The sequence below is a fragment of the Canis lupus genome, chromosome 7 (genome assembly GCF_011100685.1).
Source record: "Canis lupus familiaris isolate Mischka breed German Shepherd chromosome 7, alternate assembly UU_Cfam_GSD_1.0, whole genome shotgun sequence".
Classification (NCBI taxonomy): Eukaryota; Metazoa; Chordata; class Mammalia; order Carnivora; family Canidae; genus Canis; species Canis lupus.
The window spans coordinates 40,059,153-40,080,995 of NC_049228.1; the positions used below are offsets into that span (position 1 = coordinate 40,059,153).

General features: G+C 44.2%; 1 protein-coding gene across 8 annotated transcripts in view; it reads left to right on the plus strand.

Moving 5' to 3' along the window:
• Positions 1-21,843, plus strand: part of NVL (nuclear VCP like) — a 90,510-nt gene that overhangs the window by 65,698 nt on the left and 2,969 nt on the right. For 4 of the 8 annotated variants that reach the window (XM_038542879.1, XM_038542883.1, XM_038542881.1 and 1 more), the window contains 3 exons: positions 11,108-11,184; positions 13,770-13,858; positions 16,226-16,296. In XM_038542879.1, coding sequence (XP_038398807.1) covers positions 11,108-11,184; positions 13,770-13,858; positions 16,226-16,296 — 237 coding nt within the window. The other 4 variants (XM_038542880.1, XR_005362322.1, XM_038542885.1 and 1 more) reach the window with 4 other exon arrangements.

Consider the following 21,843-nt stretch of genomic DNA (forward strand, 5'->3'; position numbering starts at 1 on the left):
CATCCCATCAAATGCCCCCCTCAGTGCCCGTCACCCAGTCACCCCCACCCCCCCGCCCACCTCTCCTTCCACCACCCCTAGTTCGTTTCCCAGAGTTAGGAGTCTCTCATGTTCTGTCTCCCTTTCTGATATTTCCCACTCATTTTTTCTCCTTTCTCCTTTATTCCCTTTCACTATTTTTTATATTCCCCAAATGATTGAGACCATATAATGTTTGTCCTTCTCTGATTGACTTATTTCACTCAGCATAATACCCTCCAGTTCCATCCACGTCGAAGCAAATGGTGGGTGTTTGTCATTTCTAATGGCTGAGTAATATTCCATTGTATACATAAACCACATCTTCTTTATCCATTCATCTTTCGATGGACACCGAGGCTCCTTCCACAATATTGGCTATTGTGGACATTGCTGCTAGAAACATCGGGGTGCAGGTGTCCCGGCGTTTCACTGCATCTGTATCTTTGGGGTAAATCCCCAGCAGGGCAATTGCTGGGTCATAGGGCAGGTCTATTTTTAACTCTTTGAGGAACCTCCACACAGTTTTCCAGAGTGGCTGCACCGCTTCACATTCTCACCAACAGTGCAAGAGGGTTCCCTTTTCTCCACATCCTCTCCAACATTTGTTGTTTCCTACCTTGTTAATACTTCCGTATCTTGACTATTGTAGATAATGTTGCTGTAAACATCAGGGTGCATGTGTCCCTTTGAATTAGTGTTTTGGTATTTTTTGGGTAAATACCCAGTAGTGCAACTGCTCATTCACAGTGTAGTTCTATTTGTAATTTTTTGAGATGCTTTTCTACTGTCTTCCCTAGTGGCTGCACCAGCTTGCATTCCCACCAACAGTCACAAGGCTTCCCCTTTTACATCTTCACCAACACCTCTTATTTTTTGTCTTTGATTTTAGCCATCTGACAGGAGTGAGGTGGGGTCTCACTGGTTTTGATTTGTATTTCCCTTACAATAAGTGATGTAGAGCACCTTTCATGTGTCTGTTGGCCACCTGGATATCGTCTTTGGAGAAATGTCTGTCTTGTTTTCTGTCCATTTTAATACGATTATGTGAGGTTTTTTGGTATTGAGTTGTATAAAGTTCTTATGTATTTTGACATCATATATGACATTTACAAGTATCTCCCATTCAGTAGGCTGCTTTGTCATTTGGTTAGTTGTTTCCTTCTCTGTGCAGAAGATTTTTATCTTCATGTAGTAATATAACTTGACTTTGACTTTCCTTGCCTGAGGACACAGACCTAGAAAAATGTTTCTGCAGCCACTGTCAGAGGTATTATTGCCTACATTTTATTTTTATTTTTTTTTAAGATTTTTTTTTTTAAGATTTCATTTATTTATCATGAGAGACAGAGAGAGAGAGAGAGGCAGAGACACAGGCAGAGGGAGAAGCAGGCTCCATGCACCGGGAGCCCGACATGGGATTCGATCCTGGGTCTCCAGGATCGTGCCCTGGGCCAAAAGCAGACGCGAAACCGCTGCGCCACCCAGGGATCCCGCCTGCTCGCCTTACCATCTCTTGGATTTGAGTGCAGAACCAGGTATCAGGTGGACCGTCTTCAGCTGTGTGATGCGTATCCAGTGGTTGAGTCCCTGGAGTCTGGCTGCCACCTGGCTGGTCAAGACCACCTGGCAGAGGCCTTTCGGGGGAGCCTGGAATGCAGTTTTTGTTTTTAATGATTCTAATTCGCAAGGGTGGGAAAACTGGAAATGTTCTTTTGAGAGTCATGGTCAGATGTTTGAGGAACTGGAATTCGAGACCCGGTCTGGTCCAGGTGTGAACAAAGCCTCAGTGGCAGTGAACAAGATTAGAATGAAACGTGGACAGAGGCACAAATAAGTATTTCTCTATAGTTTCCTTACATTCTTGAATTTTAGGGGGGATCAGGCAGGGAGAAAAGTAGATGTTTCATCTTTGTTTACAAAGGCTTACCAAACTGCTGTTAAATCACCTATGGTTCCTCAAATTTGGAAAAATAAAACATGAAAGAATCAGCAGCGCTTCCAGCAAGAGTTGTAAGGACTATAGCCCTCCGTTCGTTCAGTCCCGTGTTTTTAATTCTTTTCTGTTTGAATCCAGGTTTTGCCATTAGTCCTGGAAATTTTTACGCAGTCCATTTTTATGATTGCAAAGTTACCAGAAATCTGTATTTGCCAGAGGCCTTTCTGTGAACCTCCTTGAAGATGACCCACTTTGGCAGGAATATTATTGTAAAAGCATCCCACTGAAACAGTAACTGTAAATGACAGCTTCAAAAAGCGTTCATTGTTAAAGATCGATTAGAGTCCATTATGGGGTTGACAGAAGATTTGGTTGTGTCTGTGACAGAGTTTTCAAATGAAAACTGGGGAAAAGATAGTAACATGATACAGGACGTACCAGACTTCAGGAATCTTATGTGAAGGAATGTCTACAGGAGTTACATACCCACGCCAGTATATCGTAGACACAGCTGGTTCTACATCTTCTCCAGCGGGGCTTCTCCCGGGACCGTGTATAGAAAGGGAGCTGTGCTCCAACATTTCCCTCTTTAAAAGAGAGAAAAAATCTTGTGAGATGTTGTAGAGACCTTCCATTCAATTTCAAAATTAATTCTAAATTAAAAAGACTTCATTTAGGATTTGAAATTGGGAAGTTTCTCAAAAATATCAGTGGTTCTAAAACACTTGGTCAAATAGGACCACAGGTTGCCATGAAACACTTGGTTACATTCTTAAACCGTGATGACATTTAAAGACCTCTCTGGGGGCAGCCCCGGTGGCACAGCAGGAGGTTTAGTGCCTCCTGGAGACCCAGATTGAGTCCCACGGGCTCCCTGCATGGACCCTGCTTCTCCCTCTGCCTGTATCTCTGCCTCTCTCTCTCTCTCTCTCTCTCTTTGTCTCTCTCTCTCTCTCCCCCTCTCTCTCCCTGTCTCTATGAATAGATAAATAAAAATATTTTTAAAAAATAATAATAAAGACCTCTCTGGCAAATATGTATTTTTTTGACGGGGGAGGGGCAGAGAGAGAGAATCCCAAGCAGGCTCCACGCTCAGCCCAGAGCCCAAAGTGGGGCTCAATCTCACAACTCTGAGCTCATGACCCAAGCCAAAATCAAGAGTTGGATGCTCAACTGACTGAGCCCCCCAGGCACCCCTATAATTTCTTATTAAGAGCAGACCAAAAAAAAAAAAAAAAGCAGACCAGTAATACAAGAAAACCCGTCCTTTCAGCAGATGAAAGAAAATTAAGGTGTAGTTCTGCCTAAGTACATGATTGGCCTAAAGCTTCTTTATTGTACCCTACCTTGACCACACATAAAATTCTTTGTCAACTCTTTAAAAATCTTAATTTATAATGAAAATTAGGAAGTAAGCCATTGTGGACTGTCCCTCCACGAGCATTGTGCCTTGGCAAATTGGCAAATACTGTTCATAATCTCTAGAAACATGTGCTTTCTCACAGTAAACTTTTCGATGACACAAAATATGTTTTCTAACAGACCAAGACATCTTTTGTTACTCTGCAAAGGCAGCCAATGATGAACCTGGTGTTGATGGAGTTTTTGGATATAAATACGTGAGGTTTGGTGGAGTCTGGAGCTGACGACCGAGAAAGAATTCTTGAGACGTCTGTGGTGCAAAATGGTCATTGTATTAAAGCCCAGGGACAGGACTCATGGGCAAAGAGAGGGTACTCCTGCTGCTTCCACTCCACTGCCCCTTCTGTCCCCACTGCCCCAGGATTGTGAGGACAAATGATTATATACTTCAGGGTTGAGGGAAGTAAAGATAAGGGAACTTCCAAAAGGACTTTCATATGCTAAAGAAGATTCCTAGCACCCCAGAGGCCTGGCTATGGTCAAACCCAGGTGGTTTTTCCCTCTAGTGAGGAATGGGAAACCAGTTTGGAGCTTCCTGGAGGAACCTCATACCATGTCCCCTCCAGTGTCTGTCAGTGGGCTGCAGGTTATATGGACATTTAATTGTATCTACATCTCCCTCTGCCTTTGGTTCCCACATCAGTGGCAGTAATGTTTCAGTATTTCATTTGGGGCTGACCTAGACAGCCATTGGATTTCATGTAACTCATTATTTAACTTAACAAAACTTGAAGGTTTTGAGTAACCAAAAGATTGTTGTAAAGTATTGGCTAAAAATTTCACCTAGAAATTCTTCCCGTTTACATCTCTTTAAATTATTTGTTCTTAACAGTTATGCTTTGATGACTTAGAATTTCATTGATGTTGGACACAAAGTCCGTTAGGTTTTTGGCCAACCAATTTCATAACAGGTAGAACAGAGGGTGCATTATATTCGGTGTTAATAATTCCAAAATTGTGTCTTTTAATTAAACCAACAAACCAAAAATAGCGTTTGGTCACCAAAGATCATCCTAGATCTTGTGAACTTGAGGAAAAAGCCCAAATATTTGGATTAGTTTCTATCTTTTTAAGAGTTTTAGGAATCCTTCCACAAAATCCTTCAATAGAGACTTTCTCTCCATCTGGTTACATAGTTTTTTTACCTTAGCTTGGAGAAGAGAGGGCTGAAAAAGACATTCCTATCAGACCGTGAGTATCAGCTTCTAGCTTGGCCACGTGCTCAAAGAATCCTTTTAAATGTTTTGTCAATGCTAGCCGGACAAACAGTAAATATCTCTGGTGATACTGAACCACCTCTTAGACTTGAGACATCACCAAAGAGAGTACAAAACAATGTCTCTTTCCTTCTCTCCTGGATACTGCAGACAGAGGTCAGGGAGGACAGACTCCTGGAGGCATGTTCATCCCTGGGCGGCTCCACAGGTCACAGCAGATGGCATGACTCTGGTTTCCCCCCAACTTTGAAAGGTTTTTCCATTTGTTTTAATTTCCATTTCCCCTGGCTGTTGCTATCTGAGTGAGGTCACAGCCCACCAGGCCGTCCCTGAGTACCTTGCCAGCTCTGGGAGGCCTGGGTGGGAGCCCTCTTTCAGGGGGATGTGGAGTATGTGTGTGGGCGCTACACTGGCAGATTCTGTTGACTCTTGTACAGAATCTTTCAAAGTCAGACCTGTGGCCTCTCATCCTGTTCCCTGCCTTCTTAGCAACCCATTAATCTCAGGCGAGAACTCAAGTGTAGAAGCCTTTGAGGATCCTCTCTGGATTTTTTAGCTGTGACCTTGAATTTGGCATTTGGCCAAGGACTGAAAGCTGCCCCAAGGGGATGGCCATGGCCTTGGGTGGCCTTGTTTGAAAAGGAGGCTATCTGATAGTCTCCTCAGAGTAAAAAGGGTCAAGGCTGAGGAGTACTAGGAGAAGCACCCAAATAAAGGAGGAGCCCCATGCAGAGCAGCGATTGTCTTACAGCCTTTTGTGTTAGCTACCTCTCATTTTTAATTTTTTATTAGCATTTGCCACAGATCCTTCAAGATATCTATTTTGGAATTTTGAAGCATTTTGGAGGCTTCTGCACACCAGTTAAAATAGATATTCCAGTCTCTCTATTTGGTTTGGGAACCCTGGTTTTTAAGTGAGCTTTTAAAATGATCTTATCTGGGGCGCCTGGCCTCCTCAGTCCGTGGAGCCCAAGGCTCTTGATTTCCGGGTCATAAGTTCTCGAGCCCCTGTTGGGCATAGAGCCTGCTTTGAAAAAAGTGGTGGTACCTATTTGTAACATTCCTCGTTGTGGCCACCGTGGTTCCCTACAGGGCTGGCAGTGGTTTGGTAGGACCCAAGCTTCAAATGAGGTTTAACCCACATTTCCATCTGGCTGTAGTTTCAAGCCTCCAACCTGACAATTCCAAGCCCAGTTCTCAGGACACGAAAAAACCTAGTAAGACTTTGCCATTTTTGCAGACATCAGCTTCTGGGACCGTAGTCCTTAGACATAAAATAAAAGCAGGGATCCCTGGGTGGCGCAGCGGTTTGGCGCCTGCCTTTGGCCCAGGGCGCGATCCTGGAGACCCGGGATTGAGTCCCATGTCGGGCTCCCGGTGCATGGAGCCTGCTTCTCCCTCTGCCTCTCTCTCTCTCTCTCTCTCTCTCTGTGACTATCATAAATAAATAAATAAAAATTAAAAAAAAAAATAAATAAATAAAAGCAGAGGTGCTGGATGGTGGCATGCACCTGAGAGGGGTTGCTGTTGGGTCAGGGATTGTGTGGTGTTGTGTGTTGTGCTTTGTTGCATAGAAATTCCTTAAGGTGGGCTGGTGTCCTGCTATCGGCTGAACCTATTCTGTGGCCAGCTTACCCTCACATGGGAGCCTCAGAGTTAAGTGGCTGGCACTCAGGAAACTTTTAAGTCTGGACCTGTGTCCACAAATTTTGCTGCTTTTTTTCCTTCCAAGACTACTGTTAGGAATAGCCTGTATTTGGAACTATATTCACCCAAGGCTTTGCCCTGCTCCAGGTGCCTCCAGAAGGAGGATTGTGTAAGATCTGCAGGCCATAACTAATTAAGACTCTGTTTTTCTTCATTTTCTAATAATCCTTTTGTCTCAGCTTTCTGTAGTCACCAAATTATTTGAGATTTCCATGAGAGCTTTTATTAAGAGATGATAAAAACAGTAGTGAAGAAAAAGCAAGTTAGCATAAGAAGCTCTAAATATTTCATATATTAATACCTTTTCAATGAATGATTCTCTAAAATATATGTTTTGTTTTATTGGCTTTCTTTCTTCTTTTTTGTTTAAGATTTATTTATTTATTCATGATAGAGAGAGAGAGAGGCAGAGACACAGGAGGAGGGAGAAGCAGGCTCCATGCCGGGAGCCCGACGTGGGACTCGATCACGGGACTCCAGGATCGTGCCCTGGGCCAAAGGCAGGCGCCAAACCGCTGAGCCACCCAGGGATCCCTTTTATTGGCTTTCTGATATGCCATTTCATTTTTTAAAAATTTATTTGAGAGAGAGTGCATGAGCAGGGGGAAGGACAGAGGAAGAGGGAGAAAGAGAATCTCAAGCAGACTCTGCAGAGCATGGAGCTGACTTGGGGCTTGATCTCACCACCCTGAGCTGAAATCAAGAGTCGGACCCAGGTGCCCCAGTGCTGCATTTCTAACTGCTTCCCTACAAGAGTACATAGAATTCACCTTTCGTTTTGCTTCTTACCACAGGTCAGAAACACAGCCACTTTTCAGTTAAGAATAATTCAGTTTTAATGATCCAGAGATTCCTCAGCCTTTATTTCTACTAATTAGAAAATAATGTTGGTATTGAAACTTTTGGAGGTGTCCCATGTAGGCCATTCCCCATACTCCCAGAAAAAGGCACCTTGTTACTTTCCTTCACATGACGACACATAAGGGGTTATTTATTTTTCTAACAAAATGAATTTCGTAAGAATTAGTTTCTGAAATCTAAATTCTAAGAATTATTTTTCTGAAATACTACTTTTAGATAGTTCTTCATTTACTACATTCCTTTGCATAGTGAGCTGTCACAAAAGATCTCACTTAAAGGGTGTCCTGTATCTAGAAAGCTGACGGCTGCCCACAGTGTAAGGAAGTCTCCTCTCGGCCTCACACATAGAGCGCTGAGTTGTGATGGGCAGTGTTTTCAACGTCCCTGTTGTCAGCACAGAAGCCTTCTGGACTGAGCCGGATGCTTCTCTAATGGAAGCCAAGACCTAACTCCAAGCCAGTTCATTGAAACAACTTTGTGAAGAGTGGGAGAAACGCACCCTGAGGGCACACAGGCCACTGAGAGTCAGGCTTGACCCAGTTCAGATATTGAGAAGTACAGAAGAATTATCCTTTAGTGGTCCCCCATGAATTTATCCCTTAGTTTGAGGCTTCGGTTAAAACGACAGCATGTGGAGTGTGTGCAGGACATGTCCTTATGCTGTGGCTGGTGGTTTCTTATGAATGTTAAAGACATTCAGGGCTTGCGCCTGGTGAGGCAGCCTCTCCCCAACCTGCCACTTGCTTCTAGCGACTCAACCGGCCATATCCATCAGGCATTCCTGTTTCAGGAATAGCCTGAAAAGCCCACGTTTCGGTTATAATAAATCACTGCTATACACTCACTTCGCTGTTATTCCCCACATCCCCACCCCCACCCAGTGTAGCACAAAATTATATCTGTTTATCTGGAGATCAGATGGATTTTCTTGATTATTATTTTAATTCCAGTTAGTTAATATACAGTGTAATATTAGGTTCAGGTGTACAACATACTGATTCAGCACTTAACTACATCACCCGGTGCTCATGATAAATGCACTCCCCTCTGGTTATTATCCATGTGTTCTCTAGAGTTAAGAGTCTGTTTCTTGGTTTCTTTTTTTCCCCCTTTGCTCATTTGTTTTGTTTCTTAAATTCCACATGCGAGTGAAATCATGATAATTTCTTTCTCTGACTTATTTCACTTTGCATAATACCCTCTAGTTTCATCCACATCATTGCCAATAGCAAGATTTTCTTTCTTTTTATGGCTGTGTAATCTTCCATTGTGTAAAGATGACACCATGTGATCTATTCTTTCATCCATCAGTGGACACTTAAGCTGCTTCCATATCTTGGCTATTGTAGATAATGCTGCTGCAAATATTGGGGTGCATGTATTCCTTTGAATTAGTATTTTGTGGGGTTTTTTGGATAAATACCCAGTTAATATGATTGCTGCGTTATAGGATAATTCTATTTTTAACTTCTTGAAGAACCTCCATACTGTTTTCCAGAGTGGCTATACCAGCTTATTCCCACCAACAGTGTAAGAGGGTTCCCCATTTCTCTGCATCCTCACCAACATCCATCATTTCTTGAGTTGGTGATTTTAGCCATTCTGACAGATGTGAGGTAGTATCTCATTGTGGTTTTGATTTGTGTTTCCCTGATGATCAGTGATGTTGGGCATCTTTTTATGTGTCTGTTGCCCATCTGAATATTATCTATAGAGAAATGTCTGTTGATATCTTCTGCCCATTTCTTAATTTGATTATTTGGATTTTGGGTGTTGAGTGGTATCAGTTCTTTGTATATTTTGGATACTAACCTTTTATCAGATTTGTTATTTGCAAATATCTTCTCCCATTTAGTAGTTTGCCTCTTAGTTTTGTTGATCATTTCCTTTCTGTGCGGAAGCTTTTTACTTTGATGAAGTCCCAATAGTGTGTTTTTGCTTTAATTTCCCTTGCCTCAGGAGACAAATCTAAAAAGTTACTATAGCTGATGTCACAGAAATTACTGCCTGTACACTTTGCAAGGATTTTTACGTTTTCAGGTTTTCACATTTAGATCTTTAATCCATTTTGAATTGATTGATTTGTGAATATTGAACCACGTTTGTACCCTGAGGATAAATCCCAGTTGATTGTTGTGAATGGCTTTTTTGATGGTACTATTGAATTCAGTTTGCTTGTATTATATTGAGCATTTTTGCATCCATGTTCATCAGAGATATTGGCCTATAGTTCTCTTTTTTGTGGAGTCTTTATCTGTTTTGGGTATCAGGATCATGCTGGACTCACAGAATGAATTTGGGAACTTTTCCTTCCTCTTAATATTTTTTGGAACAGATACATACTGGTTTTTTATTACCAAAATAAATGATAAAGATGTAGGAACTTCCCAAAGGTCCATTCAGTTGCAGATTTGAACTTCAGAACTCAGAGTTCCTAATTCCTGGTCCAGTGTTGAAGAACAATACCTGTACCGAGAAGTGGACTTATCATTAAATACACAACTACATGAGTTTCAATAAACAAAACCTCCAGATAAAGGAAGAGAACATTACTGGTTATATTTCTAGAGTAGTAGTTGCCAGGGCTGGAGGGGGAGGCAGCGGAAGGGCCCGTGGCTCATACATCCAGCCTCCTTTGGGGAAGATGAAATGAACTCTAAAGATGGTTGCACAATACCGTGAATGTATTTAATGCTGCTAAACCATACACTTAAAAATGGTTAAACCGATCAGTTTTGCTAGGCAAATTTTACCACAAAAAAAGAGAGAGGAGAGATCATCACTAGAGCCTCAGAAGCTGTACTCCTTCCTTCCAGCCTCAACCTCCAACCCCCAACCCCTGATCCCAGCACCCCCTTGCACCTCACGGCTGACTGACTGTACTGAAACCCTTTAGTTATAAGGGCCCGGCAGTCTGGCTATCTAGCTTCAGGCACAGCTGGAGGGAGAAAAGAAGAAAGCAGTGTGATTGTTTGCCTGAGGTCCCTCAGGGTTTATTCCCCACCCCCACTCCACCGCCCCTCACCCCCACGATGCCGATTAAGTGGGAACCATGGCAACAGTTTCTGGAACTTGTGTTGGATGAACATTTGCGTTTTATTGAGGAACAGCCAATGCATGGTTTGTGAAGTGAAATGCCAGCAAGGTGGGGTGGGGGACATACACACAGGACGCTCTGCACCTGCTCTAGTGTCCAGCGTGCGGCCTCCGCTCCGCACACCCACACACTGATGTGTGCCTTGAGGCTTATCACAGGCTCACTCGCTTCTTTGCTGTTTCTTTGACTATTTCCTAAGTGATGTCTGCTACAATGGATGGACTGTATGCAGCATCTGTGTGAGTTATGCATTGAATCAGAAAGCAGAAATTCACAGACCTGCCATCTAACTACGTCATGATTTTAAGTCACTGAAACATCATTACGTGTGTGGTGTGTGCTGGCCAGGCGCCGTGGTCAGTGTCGCTGGAATTCTCAGCGCGTCCTGACGTCGGCCCTTTGCGGTGCCCGTCAGTATGTGAGCCACAGGGCAGCGGCAGCAAGGTCTGGAGGGAGTCTGGGACAACAGTAGTGGCACTCCCTCCGGTCGCAGTCATGGTTCTGCCTGCCTGGCCAGCAGGGCAGCGATGCTGGGGCTAGGTGCTGCCCGATGTTTGCCGTATTTAATCGGCCAGAGGGAAGGTGTTTGGAAAGCTCGAGGCAGTGCATTCTGTCCTTGCTGCACAGGTTCCCCAGACCCCACGGGATCAGTCGTTTGCCTTTAGGTTTCTGAGTGTTGGAGTCTGCTTCCTGACCTTGTTTCTTTAGGTTGAAATCTATAGAATCGCACAGCGCTGGTCCGATCAGTGGCACTCATTCAGTCAGGCAGTCATCAGCACTCATGAAGAACCTATGCTGTGGAAAAGTTCTTGGAAGCCTCAGTGAAAACCGAGTTTTCTCTCTTAGAACGGCACCAGACCCCCCTTGGATGCCGATGTAAACTTGGAAGCCCTTGCTGCTGACCTGCGCTGTGACTGCTACTCGTGAGTACCTGGGTCTCAAGGGCATCACCTCTCGTGGGCAGAATGGGGGGACAGCGGTCTCGTGTAAGGGCTTAAATTCTGGATCCCAGAGAGCGCGGGATGCCTTGTGTTTGGCTCTGTCCTGGCTCCTCCTGAGAGGGAGGATGACCCATTTTGCGGCTCCTGTTCTGACATGCTTTGGCCCTCGGCACATCAACTCCTGCGTTCACTGTTGGCATCCGGCCACCCTGGCCGCTGTGGCTGCCCTTCTTCCAGATGTGAGCAGATGTGTGCAGCACTGAAGAGAATAATCTGTGAGCGCTTCACTTTCAGAATGCAGAAGGCTCAGAATGCATTTTTCACAGCATACCGGCTAACACACGCAGCCCGTAGTAGCAGCAGGAAATCTGCCCTTTCTGCCTATACCCCTCTTGTTTGTGTGGTCATGGTTTTTATTCTTTGCTTTACATTAAGTAAATGTGTTAACTTTCCCATTTTGGGTACACAGAGCAGAAAATGAAACTCCCATTTCACTAACAGGGAGATGGCAACAGCCCCTCTGCCTTATATGGAAAGCTCTGTGGGTTGGTTATTCTCAATATACTTGGTGCTCATGCTATTTCTTTAGGTCAAAACAAAATGTGTTTTCTGAAGCCAAGCAAGTAAGGCGATGTTTCCCTTTTTCTTTTTTCTTTCTTTTTTTTTTTTTTTTTTTAAGATTTATTTATTTCAGTGAGAAAGAGAGTACAGGGGGTAGGGGGAGAGGGAGCAGACTTCCTGCTGAGCCTGGAGCCTGACCAAGACTTAGGACGCTGAGATCATGACCTGAGCCAAAACCAAGAGTCAGATGCTGAACCACCTGTACCACCTGGGCGCCCCTGGGACATGGTTTTCATGTTCAAGGCATTCAGGACTCTTACTCCATAATTTGAACTTACATCCCCGCAACAGACCTGCTGGGAGCAGTTGGCCCTCAGTTATTTCCGGTTCTGATTGAAGAAGTTCATCTCATCAAGATGGTTGCCCTGGAACCCACGCTGATCATTCTCAGGGAGTGTGGTCAGGATACATCGTTTTATCTTATTTTTTTATATATGGGCATCCAGGGCCACGAGCGTCTTCTCTCATCTGGCTATCTTGGCTCAGGTGCAAAGGCAGGGATTATCATGATGACATGCTGAGCGCTAGGTGGTTGGTAGTGGTGAGCCCCTTCTTCCCTCTAAGGAGAGTGCGTTCCCCCTCACCCTCCACCCCTGTTGGGGCTCAAACTTGTACAATTAAATGAGCTCACTATTAAGGGGGGAGAAGACTTAAGGGAGTAGTTTACAGCTTTGAGTGCTAAAATCCAGAGGCAGTTTAATGCCAGAACTTACCCTGGGCCACATCTTCTGGATTCTGTGGTATAAGGCACAGGTTTAAAAAGGGATCAGGGTTAACGCTGAATGGTGTACAATTGGAGTTTTAATACTGTGGCCCCCACGATTCGAGAGACCTAGAATTCTCCATTGTTGTCAGCTGCTTATTTATGTTAGGTCAAGGTGTCTCTGCACCTGTGGGAGATGTTTAAATATTAAGGAAAGGGATGAGTACCCAGCATGTAACTCGATTATTGCACAGCCTTATAAACCTGACACCTAGCCTCAGAAACGTTGCATTCAGCTAATAATTTAAACTCTGTGGGCATTTAATGTTATATATTAAGTGGATGTCTACATTATACACTAAGTTTAATGTCTACATTAAGTTTACATTATACATTAAGTTTAATGTCTAGAAATGAAGTTTTTATCCCCAGGTCCAAACTCTCCTAATGAGCTGCGAGAATTCGTTAAAGATAATGATGTAGTGAAACACTGGTGAACTCAGGAACCATATGACTCATCATGTTATCACACAGAGTAATTGGATGGAGGCTTATTAGCTGTCCTCTTTTAATTCATTTATGACCAGTCCACTCAGCGAGGGCTTGAGTCAGAGCATTAGAGATTCCCTAGCCTGTGCATCCCCCTTTTGAAGCAGATGCCATAAATGAGTCTGATGTAAGCTTACTCCTGGCAGTACGTAGGTAGGTAGGTAGCATGTGGATACTCAACACGCTGACAGCATAGGCCTTGTGGATGGAGATTTTACCATGAATGTGTATGTTTATACTGACAGGCCAATTCATTTATTTATTTTTTTAAGATTTATTTATCTATTCATGGGAAACACAGAGAGGCAGAGACACAGGAGAAGCAGGCTCCCCATGGGGAGCCCGATGCAGGACTTGATCCCAGGACCCCGAGATCACACCCTGAGCCAAAGGCAGACGCCCAACCACTGAGCCACCCAGACATCCCCTGGACAATTTATTTAGACTTCTTACATGAACCTTAATATCTGCAGCTCTTAGCAGGGGAACACTGATGATTCATTACATTGTTTCCGTTGTAATCACCCTACTGAAAGCTAGAAATATTTGAAGTAAAAACGATAAGCTCTTTCCTGCTGACCATAACGAGTGGTCAGTTTCTTCCTCGTCTGATTTGTGACTTGAAACTGCTGTCAGACATCTTTCTGTTCTTTGCAGCATTGTAGAATAATTGAGGTTGGTTCTTGTCCTACAGAGGTGCAGACCTTTCTGCTTTGGTTCGGGAAGCTTCCATCTGTGCCCTGAGACAGGAGATGATGAGACCGAAAGGCGGAGGTGACAGAGGTATGGTGCTTTCTGGAGTCTCTCCATTCCATGTCATTGTCACTCTGGACACCTCACTCCACAGCTGACCCAGACAGTGACCATTCTCTCAAGTCTGTGGCATTAAAGCTGATGTGTTTCTGATGAGGCCATTCCCCCAGGCTTCACCTGGCATAGTATCTGTGGCAGCTGGCTGGTAGCCTGTAGACGCTGTCTGCACATAGACCGTTCTGGCCTCAACCTGTGCTTCCACCCAGAGTTCATGCAGCATGTTTCCAAAACACAACATTTTTTTTATTCCCGCTGATTTTCTCTGTCTTCTCTCCCTTTTTTCTTTGGCTCACAGGAATCTCAGAGCGACCTTTTGATTACAGTTACAGTGGCATCTGTGTCTCTGAGTTTTGTCAGCACACATATCTTCTATAAAGTCCTGTGGTTTTATTGAATTTTAAGATGCAGTTATCTGAACTTTTATTAAAAGCTATTTCAGATTCTTCTTGGAGTATATAAGTGATCAGTCACTAAATCCTACTCCTGAAACCAGTATTATGCTATATGTTAACTAACTAGAATTTAAATAAAAATTTGGAGAGAAATAAAAAAGATTAAAAGATTTTTTTTAACAAAATTTAAAAATTCCTTTTAGAAGTAGGTGTTATAATTCACAAAATTAGAATATCTTGTAAGAAACTTCATGTAAGGGCAGCCCTGGTAGCTTAGCAGTTTAGCACCTGCCTTTGGCCTGGGGCGTGATCCTGGGGACCCAGGATCGAAAGGGAGCCTGCTTCTCCCTCTGCCTGTGTCTCTGCCTCTCTCTCTCTGTGTCTCTCATGAATGAATAAAAAAAAAATATTTAAGAAAAAAAGAAACTTCATGTAAGTGTGCTGCCTGAGAGCAGAGTCGGATGGCATTTTGGGATTTGTCACTGAAAATTTGCAGACCTCTCTACACATACTGGCTGCTCCTAACATCTGTTTGGATATTTTATAATCATGCAGCAAGTTCTGACACCCGTGCTCTCCCGTAGTTTGCATTTCTAGTTACCTGTCCTCTAGGGACTTTGCATTGACATCTTCCTCTCCAAAATCAGTAGCACTATTCACCTTCCACTTGACATGTTCAGCTGTACATTTTCTTTTTAGGTAAACGTGGTATCCTAATATCTGTGTAGATCACTATTTTCATTGTCGTTGTATAAGCTGTCATATGAACATTCTAAAGAAGCCTTGTTCAACATGTAGTTATTTGATTTCCATTACTTCTATCATGGCACAGCCTTCTAAAGTAGTGGGGCCCCTTCTGATGCAGGGTTGCAACGTTATCTCTGTATATAACATATGTTATGAAATAACTCCGTAATATCTGATAGTGCATATGTACTCTTAAATAACTGGAATATTATAATTTTCCACTCCCAGTTAAATTATTTGGATTATCTTAGAAAGGAACAATTCTGGCTTTTCATTAAACATTACCATTAAATTAAGGTGTAAACAGTGCAAAGAGGGGCCTTCAGAGGATGTCTGTTTGAGAGTGCTAAGTCTCTTTGGGGTGCCCTGCATTAAAACCTGATGAGCAGAGGGTTGGGAAATGAGATGCTCTAAGATGAACAAGTTCTGGGAATCAGATGTTTAGGACAACTACAATTAACAGTATGTATTATATACTTGAAAAATGTGGGATGCCTGGGTGGCTCAGTGGTTGCGCGCCCTGCTTTTGGCCCAAGGCGTTAATCCTGGGACTCCACACACCAGGCTCCCTGCATGAAGCCTGCTTCTCCCTCTGCCTGTGTCTCTGCCTCTCTGTGTCTCTCATAAATAAATAACTAAAATCCTTAAGAAAAAAAAAAAGATTTTAAAAGGGTAGATCTTAAAAGTTATTACACACAAAAAAAACTAACCATGTGAGGGATGGAGGTGCTAAACTAATATTGTGGTGATCCCGTTACACCACATATGTGTCTGAAATCATCATAAAGCCTTAGACTTACATATGTTATATGTCAGTGACATCTCAGTAAATGGTGGGGGTTATGAAGACATGGATTTTCTCCTTTTAAAGGGTAATAATCTCTCTCTAATTAAAGATGAACAAAAATTTGTCCCCAAATAAACTGTTTTGATTGCTGGAGGGGAAAAATGACACTAAAATGGACACTGATGTAAATAAAACTTAAGCATATTTTGAAATTAACTATGGTCAGATGTGTGTAAATTAAATGAAAATGAAAAAAAATCCAAAAGCTCTGATGAGCACAGCGGATCAGGCTTGCCTACAACCCTTCTGAAACCTCCATGCTACCTCACCCACCTGGAAGGGTTGGGAGAAGCTTGGAGCCAGTGACGTTTGGCTTGCTGCACTCAGGGGCATTTGTGATTTGCTCCACAGGTGAACTCAAGGTCAGTCAGAAACACTTTGAAGAAGCTTTCAAGAAAGTGAAATCCTCTATATCAAAAAAGGTAAGAAATGCTCTTAATGTGTATGGAGAAGAGAGATTGGAATCAAGATCAATGGATGTGAATTTATGGAAACAAGGAAAATAATTGCCTTTGGGGGAGTGATCCTGAGAGATTATAGGTTTACGTGTTTCTTGAAAGACTGAAGCCGCAGAGGGCAGCCCTGGTGGCTCAGTGGTTTAGTGCTGCAGGGTGTGATCCTGGAGACCTGGGATCAAGTCCTGCGTCGGGCTCCTTGCATGGAGCCTGCTTCTCCCTCTGCCTGTGTCTCTGCCTCTCTCTCTCTCTGTGTCTCTCATGAATAAATAAATAAAATATTAAAAAAAAAAAAAAAGACTGAAGCCGCAGGGAGGGTGTGTGTCTTTTCCACCGTCTTGGGAATTTTAATCTGTCTGGTCCACATGTCCCTTGACCTGCTCCACCCTTCATGACGTGACGTCTCTTATCTACCTGGAGCCAGGCGCCCCCAGCACCAGGGACTTGTCCACGTGTCTCAGGCGGGTACAGATGTCCTCACTGCAAGGTCAGAAAAGGGCCAATTACATGGCCCGCTGTTCTTCACATAAAGCACCAGACCTTGTGTGTCTGCTTCTTACCGCAAGGAGGTATCCTGTTTGTAGTGTGAGGATGGCTGCTGCGACAGTTGGCAGCGATCCACCTGGCCCTAAGAAACACCTGACTCGAGTCCTTCCCTGATGAAGCTTGCTCACTTGGATGTCTTGTTTCAGGGCTCCTGGAAATGTAATGTACCTTAGCCAAGAGAACTTGCTTCCTGCTGGGCTAACCCTTCCTTGAAATCATTAGCCCTTTATTACCCCAGGCCCAGAATTTTTCACAATAATTACTGATAAAAACAAAACAAAACTCTGAGTCAGAGTCCAAGCAGTTCTGTGAGGCGGGCTGCCCTGTTTGGTGTCTCAAAGTTTGCTCTGAACCTTCTAAGTGAGGTGACCACCTTACTGCTTATTTTTTTGTAAAGATTTTATTTTGGGGCACCTGGGTGGTCCAGTTGGTGGGGCATCTGCCTTTGGCTCAGGTCATGATCTGAGAGTCCTAGGATCAAGTCCCATGCCCCAAGTCAGGCTCCCTGCTCCATGGGGAGTCTGCTTCTCCCTCTCTCTCTGCTCCGCGCCCTGCTCGTGCTCTCACTCTCACACACAAACATGCTCTCTCTCAAATAAAATATTTTTTTAAAAAATATTTTTTTTAAGATTTTATTTATTTATTCATGAGAAACACAAGAGAGAGAGTCAGAGACATAGGCAGAGGGAGAAGCAGGCTCCTCGCAGGGAGCCCAGTGCAGGACTCGATCCCTGGACTGCAGGATCACGCCCTGAGCTGAAGGCAGACACTCAACCCTGAGCCACCCAGGCATCCCAAAAAGATTTTATATTTAAGATATCTCTACGCCTCTGAGGCTTGAACTCACAACCCCAAGACCAAGACCAAGACCATATGTTCTACCAACTGAGCCAGGTGCCCTCCCACCTTAACCACTTTTCACCACAATAACTAGTGGATTGATTTGGGCTGGCAGTGGTATCTTTTAGGCACATAACTGACTTCTTTGGCTAGAGAGGAGAGTCTGCTACACCCAGAGCCCGTTCTCCACCATAGCTGGACACAGTGGTCTGCCTTCGCCTCTCAGGTTATTTTGTATCCCAGAGGAAATGTGTTTGGTCTACTGAGCATCTTCAAATAAAAACCAGCCTTATTAGTTAAAATCAGGAAGACTTTTACAGTGACTATTACTGGTGCTCCTCGTTCTGACCAAGAAGCTAGTGGTGTAAATGTCCTCCCAAAAGTTTCGTCATTAAGAACATTGTTTTAGTGGAAATTATCCCTCACCTGCAGCCCAATTCCAGGGCCCATCAGGAATTAGGACATGTGGACGTGGCTTGTCCTCTAGCCTCACTGTTTTACACTGTGTGCAAGCACAGTTGTGTAATTTCTTACGAGGGAAGCTGGCGCTGCAGTCAGGATCTAGAACTTTCTGTCCCTTCAGAAGTTCCTTGTGCCCCCTCTGCGGCTGCCACAGACACACAGGAGACCATGGGTCTGGCTCATCCTCAGGCTCCAACTCTGCCCATCTGAGGACTTGATACCAGTGGAAGCACACGCTGTGCACTCCCTGCATCTGGCCGCTTTGCTCAGTGGAAAGCTTCTGGGATTCATTCCTGTTGTGCATTTGCTCCTTTTCCTGCAGAGCAGTCTTCCAGGGTAAGAATATCCCACGGCTTCCTAGCTTTTCATCTGTTGGGGGACACGTGGCATTTCCAGTGTGTGGCTTTCGTGAATAAAGGTCCTTTGAGCATGTTAATGTGTGAGCACAAGCTTTCACTTGTGTGTAAATAGCCAGGGAGATGCCACCGGGTCTCGAGATTCCTCTGTAGGAAGCGGCTGAGCCCCCAGTGTCACGGTCCTTTACGCCAGCGTCCAACGGGATGTGAACCAGCGCCCTGTGCAGTGTGTGCATCTCCAAACGTGTTTTCACATGCTTGTTGGCCATGTGGTTCCTTGTGTCCTATCCTGCTTTGCTCTTAAAAACTTGAGTTGTTTTTCTTACACAAATTCTTAGCTTATTCTGGAGTAAGGGCTTTTACTCCACATGGAGGTGATTAGGAAGTGGCACATGGAAGATATTTTCTCCAAATCTGCTTCTTACCTTTCTGTTGTCTAAAGCCACTGTCTAGAGAGCAGCCACTTTTAATCTAGACGAAGGCCTGTGCATTCTGCCCTAAGAAATCTTGGCCATTTCAAGTTCGCAAAGATTCTGTCCTTTGCTTTTTTTCTAGACGTGTAATAGTTTTGGCTTTTACATGTAGGCCTGTGATCCATCTCCAAATAACATTTCAGTTTGATGGGGGAAGTAGAGATCATGATTACATGTTTCCAAGGCTGCCTCCTTGCTCCAATTCTGTTGAAAAGACTTTTACACCGCACCTTCTGTTTGAGAACCACTTGGTCATAAATGTGTCAGTCTGTTTCCATTCTCCTGCGATGGTCTTGGCATCTGTCTTCATTATTATAGATTCAAAGTCTTGGGATTCCGAGTAGTATAAGTTCTCCAAATTTGTCCTCTTTTTCCCCCCCTCCCCAATTTTTTTTTTTTAAAGTTTATAATCACTTTATTGATTCCTACAAGAGAAACCTGCTGGGATCTGAGTCCATAGGCAGTTGTGAGAGCAGAGCTTAGGAATAGTGAGTTTTTCAGCTCATGAACTTTGTATATCTATCCATTTAGGTTCATTTAATTTCTCTTATATAAATTTATTAATGTTTTAATTCATTTCACTTATTAGAGTCCCTGATTGACTCAGTAATGTGAGTTTTCAGTGTAAATATCTTACCCGTCTTTCACCAAATTTATTACCAAATAATTTTTACTTTTTGTTATTTATGGATTTTTTTAACATTTTTTTAAGGATTGATTTATTTATTTAAGAGAGAGAGCACAAACAGGGGGAGGGGCAGAGAGAAAGGGAGAAGCAGACTCCCCACTGAGCAGGGAGCCAGATGAGGGACTCGGTCCCAGGACCTTGAGATCATGACCTGAGCTGAAGGCCGATGCTTCACCAACAGAGCCACCCAGGTGCCCCTTCTTTCTGCTTTTAATATTGGGGCTCTTTTAGTTGTAAATGACATATCCAATCCCCAACTCAGGTGAACAGGGAAACAGGGCTGGTTGGTCCACAGAACAAGGATCTTGAGAGCACAGCTAGCTGCAGAACCTCATTGCTCATTTCCTGGGGGCAGGTGGGTACCTGCAGGCCCAGACCACCACCCCCACTCCCCAGCAGTGAACTCCCCACCAACTCTGGCAAGGGAGTCTTGGGGAAGCCTGGGGTCGGCCCAGCCCTGGTTAGGATCCTGTGCTAGAACAGTGTGGCCAGTTAGGAAACTGGATGCTTGGCCAGGCTGGTGGCAAGGGACCATGGAGTTTTATAAAGGTGACAACTTAAAGCCCTCAAAAGAAAACCTGTAATTAAGATGCTGGTACTCAAGTTGACTCACTTGTTAGTGGCAGGGTTGGGGTTTTGAGTCTTTTTTTCATGCTGCAAGAGAATCATTAGATTTTGTTTGGCATGAAAGGAACACCTGCCACACTTCAGCCTTTCAGACCAACTTACAGAAACAGCTGTCGCTTTGACGTGAGTAAACACGGAGTTACTGATAGATGTCATGTAAGGCAATGGAAGAAAGCCATGCAGGTCCTGTCCCACCGTCTGCAGAGCTGGCTTTCTGATTTCTCACATACTCAGCATGGCTTCAGTGTACCACTCTGTCCCCTGACCCAGTAAACCTCGGTAACTGGTTGAGGGTGGGAGGTGTGGACAGTGAGCAGACACTCTCTCCATTCTGTCCTCACTGCCTCCTTGGCTCCCACTCTGGTGGGGCCAGGCCCTTTGGCTCTACCTGGAGATCCCTGCCCATCCTAAGTGCTGGCGAGTGGCCACGTCCTCTTTGGTCCCAGGAGGCCCTAATAGGCAAGCAGTCTGCCCGACAAATAAGCCTGGGCCCACCGCCAGCAGCTTCTCAGAATTCGGAGATGTGCATCCCGGCTGCGTCATCCCTCCAGGTCTCCTGCCGGTGCAGGAGCATGCAGTTTCCCTGCGCTCCAGGGCCCTGAGGCCAGCTTAGCTATTAGCAAGCATTGAGATCTCAAGATAATGTTCCCAGATATTTATTATCTCCCCTCATAGTCTTTTTGATCTGCTTACTCTGGCATTTTTCCACTTCTGGAAGGAAACCTCACTCAGTCAGATTTGTTTTCTTTCCTCCTCTATTAAAGCCACCCCAGAGCCACCCTCCTGTTTGTGCACTCACCCGCAGCATGGTTTTCACACCCACTGCCAATGGCTCTTCAGTTCTCTTCTCCACACTCAAGAGTAGATGGTTCATTTCCCTGATTATTTCCGCTACACGGACATTCACAAGAGAAAAACTTCTCAAGTCAGAGTTCCCCTGTTTCCCGCTTGCTGTGTTTTAATGGGTTACTTAAGATCCAACTCTAAATGTTCATCCAGTACCTGCTGTACACGTGCCAGGCACGGTGCTGGACTCAAAAATCACAGGAGATGGGGCCCTGTACGTAGAACATGTATTCATCTGGTCACTCAGTCCTGTCAGTGTCAGTACAGGATTCACATGTAGCTTTTGCTTAAAAGGGATGACTGATTTTATTAAAAACCTATCTAAACCTGGGCAGCCCAGGTGGCTCAGCGGTTTAGTGCTGCCTTCAGCCCAGGGCGTGATCCTGGAGACCCAGGATAGAGTCCCACATCAGGCTTCCTGCATGGAGCCTGCTTCTCCCTCTGCCTGTGTCTCTGCCTCTCTCGCTCTCTGTGTCTCTCATAAATAAAAAATAAAATCTTTAAAAAAATTCTGTCTGAACCTATCATGCCAGACATGGTGGAAATTTCTTCTTCTCTTGGAACATCCTATGGAAGGCTACATGCGTGTCCTAGTGAGACAGTACTAGTATATTCTTCTTAATATTTCTGGTGCCTTAAATCTTTATACTTTAAATATTTGATTTCTGAAAAACTT